The 3,608-nt window shown below is 44.6% G+C and overlaps 1 protein-coding gene across 6 annotated transcripts in view; it reads left to right on the top strand.

Annotated features, from left to right (window-relative positions):
* The window catches only part of DNAH9 (dynein axonemal heavy chain 9), a 367,598-nt gene extending 364,371 nt beyond the window's left edge, over positions 1 to 3,227 (top strand). For all 6 annotated transcript variants that reach the window (XM_017531396.2, XM_017531398.2, XM_037739576.1 and 3 more), the window contains 2 exons: positions 568 to 960; positions 2,749 to 3,227. In XM_017531396.2, coding sequence (XP_017386885.1) covers positions 568 to 960; positions 2,749 to 2,976 — 621 coding nt within the window. In that variant the 3' untranslated portion in view covers positions 2,977 to 3,227. The remainder of the gene's footprint in view (positions 1 to 567; positions 961 to 2,748) is intronic.
* The last annotated feature ends 381 nt before the right edge of the window (positions 3,228 to 3,608 follow it).

Genomic DNA, 3,608 nt, shown 5'->3' with positions numbered 1-3,608 from the left:
CATCTCCAAAAAAAAAAAAAGTAAAGATGGTGTTCAGTGTAAACCTTTCTTTACAAATCCTATCTAGCAGTTGAGTATTCCATAAAATTGATTATATATCCTAGCTCCTTGATTTCTGAAGGAAATTCCTGATTTGGGGGAATATAGATCTTTGTAGGTGTTGGCTAATTGGGTTTCTAAGCTGCATGCAGGAAAGCCATGGAATTCAAGCTTTAGAGTCAGGTCACATGGCATAGAACCCACAAGTTGTTTAAAGTCTGCAATGGGAAGGAATCTTCTGCCTTTTGTGTGTTTTTTGAAACACTGTCAGTAGACAGGTGAGACTCTGACATCACCAGAGCAGGGAGAGTTTTCAAGGACCAGCTTCTGTGAGACAAACCTTGCAAAGCAAGTACTAGACAGGACAGTCATTGTGTTACCCACCCATGGAGTCACGTTCAGATGAAATGAACAAGGATGAATAACTCTTGTCTGCCTAGGTGCTGTGAGCCAGGGGTCTCTGACGCCAGTTGTTTACAGGGACTTCCCACCTTCTCACTCTTTCCCTGTCTCATTCTTTATCTTCAGGGGGAGCTGACTATGACCAGCCACATGGAAAACTTACAGAATGCCCTGTACTTCGATATGGTGCCAGAGTCCTGGGCTAGACGAGCCTATCCTTCCACCACAGGCCTGGCCGCCTGGTTCCTAGACCTCCTCAACAGAATTAAGGAGCTAGAGGCTTGGACAGCTAGTGACTTTACAATGCCCTCCACTGTGTGGCTGACAGCCTTCTTCAACCCCCAGTCCTTCCTGACGGCCATCATGCAGTCCACAGCCCGCAAGAATGAGTGGCCACTGGACCAGATGGCCCTGCAATGTGATGTGACAAAGAAGAACAGGGAAGAGTTTAGGAGTCCTCCTCGGGAAGGGGTCTACGTCCATGGCCTCTTCATGGAAGGCGCCCGCTGGGACACACAGGTAAAGCCTGGGATGAACCGAAGGGCATATTTTGGGGGGCTGATTAAATACACATTGCTTCCTGTGAAGTCTGACCACTAAAAGAGATACCCCTGAATCTTTTTATCTAGATAACCGTTCTTTCTCTGAGGCCATAAAGCCATTTTTATCTAGCCAAGGGGGGTGCAAAGAGCATAGGCTTTGCAGAGGGAGTAGAGTGGAGAGGTTAATAGCAAGGGCTTTGGAACCAGACTGGCTGGATCTGAGTCCCAACACCATCATTTATTAACTCTGTGACCTGAGATATAGTTCCACATTTCCAGACCTCACCTGTTAGATGGAAGAATAATGTCATCATAAAAATTAAGCGAGTTACTATGTAAGACACTTGAACGGTGCCTGGCATATAGGCGGTGCTCAAAAAGTGTTGGAGTCAGCTATCTCTGCTGCTGCTGCTGTGTGTGTCTGGGGTATATTAGTTCGCCTCCTTGGTCCACTTTCTTTATCATGAGCTCTCAAAGGGCAGGAATCTTCTGCCTTTCATGTTGTCTTATGTCGGCAAAGAGGAGTCAGTAGGTATCGCTTAAAGTGGCATTTTGAAAGGACTCCTCATCAAAGGCTAATAAAAATGTGAGTCACCATGAGATTGGAGAAGACGTTTTGTCACAGATAAGAAACTGGAAAACAAGCAGATGCCTGGGATAAATGAAATGAACAAGAATGGATAACTCTAGCAGTGTACACTTGTTGTATACAATCTGGAAAGAGTGCGTAGTCAAATATCCCACTTGACAGGTGACACTAAACTATTCTTAGCAGTCAAGATAAAGCTAATGGGGCAAAATTGTTAGAAGATCCAGAAGATCCCAGGAGGCCATGTGAATATGCACAGAGATATACTTGGCTCAGTAGTACCCCAAAAAATTCATGTCTAGGCATAACCCCAGAATGAATATTTAGACATAAGGTCTTTGATTAGTTAAGATGAGGTCATACTGGATTATCATGAACCCTAAATCCAATGACCAGTACTCTCATACAGACCACACAGATGGGCATAGATATGGGAACAATAAATACTGTGGATTATTAGAGGGTGGAGGGAGGAGTGGGGGTTAATAAAGACTACCTGTCCAGTCCTATGCTCACTAACTAGATGAGGATCAATCCATACTCCAAACCTCAGCATCACACATTTCCATGTAACAAATCTGCACATGTACCCCCTGTATCTATGAGTTGAAATTTTAAAAAAAAAGAATCTAAAAGAAAAAGGAGATGGAAAATTTTGTTGGGACATGTTTTATAATGGTTACCATTTTGTTAGATATAGCAAGTAACAGTCTCTTGGAGTACTATCAGCAGTAGGTAATGTATTCATTCATTCCATACAGGCTTGCAGTTAAATTACATCAAACACACACACACACACACACACACACACACAGTCACACACAAGACCATGTAGAGACACAGACGAGAATGCCCTATGAAGGTGGAGGCAGAGACTGGAGTGATCCATCTACAAGCCTAGGAATTCCGGGGATTGCCAGCAACCATCAGAAGCTAGGAAGGGTATGGGATGCTTTCTGCCTCAGAACCCCCAGGAGGACCAACTCTGCCCACACTTTGACTTAGGACTTCTGGCCTCCAGAACTGTGAGAGAATATGTTGTTTCAAGCCATCAAGTTTGTGGCATTTTATTACACCAGCCCTAGGAAACCCATCCAAGAGCCAACAGAACAGTAAAGCAGGACAATGTTCAGACAGCCTGCATCTAAGGTGCCTCTTCTCATGTTTTATCCTCAGGCTGGGATCATTACAGAGGCAAAGCTGAAGGATCTGACACCCCCTATGCCTGTGATGTTCATCAAGGCCATTCCTGCAGATAAGCAGGATTGCCGCAGTGTCTATTGCTGTCCTGTGTACAAGACTAGTCAGCGGGGACCCACCTATGTGTGGACTTTCAACCTGAAGACTAAGGAAAACCCATCCAAGTGGGTTCTGGCTGGTGTAGCCTTGCTTCTTCAGATTTAGCTTTCTGCAGAGCCACTGAGAAAAGAAAAAGTCTGGGCTTGGAGGCTGCCCAGAGGGACAGGTGGGTGAAGGGTGACCACAGACACTTAGAAAGATAACAAACCATGAGCACTCACAATTCTGTAGAATTCCTCTAGGGAACTTGGAGAGATATGCCTAAAGTGAGGCTGAGCTGGAGGAATATGAACCCAGGAACTAGAAGAGGAATATTTCATAATGCTAAACCTTTCTTAATAAAATGATTTACTCAACTGTGTCTGGCCCAGGGTCTGAGAGCTGCTGAGTCACAAATGATCATGTAGAGACCAAGGGAAATAAGCCACAAACACCTGGGCCCTGACCTTGTTACACACACTATCCTAGGTACTCTTGCTCCAGGCTACTCCACTCGGTCCTTGGACCAGTGGTATTGGCATCACCCATGAACTGGAATCTCCATTTTACCAATCTCTCTAAGAAATGTGTATGCATGTTATAGTTTGAGAAACACTACCCTGGAGCAGGGTCACCACAATTTTTCTATAAAGAACGAGTTAGTTAATACCTTATTATTTACAGGCCACAATGCCTCCGTTTGAACTTTGCAACTTTGCCACGGTAGGACAACCATAAATGATGAGTAAACGAAGGGG

Source organism: Cebus imitator, unplaced genomic scaffold (genome assembly GCF_001604975.1).
Source record: "Cebus imitator isolate Cc_AM_T3 unplaced genomic scaffold, Cebus_imitator-1.0 Scaffold72, whole genome shotgun sequence".
Classification (NCBI taxonomy): domain Eukaryota; kingdom Metazoa; phylum Chordata; class Mammalia; order Primates; family Cebidae; genus Cebus; species Cebus imitator.
This window is presented reverse-complemented; position numbering and strand designations above follow the sequence as displayed.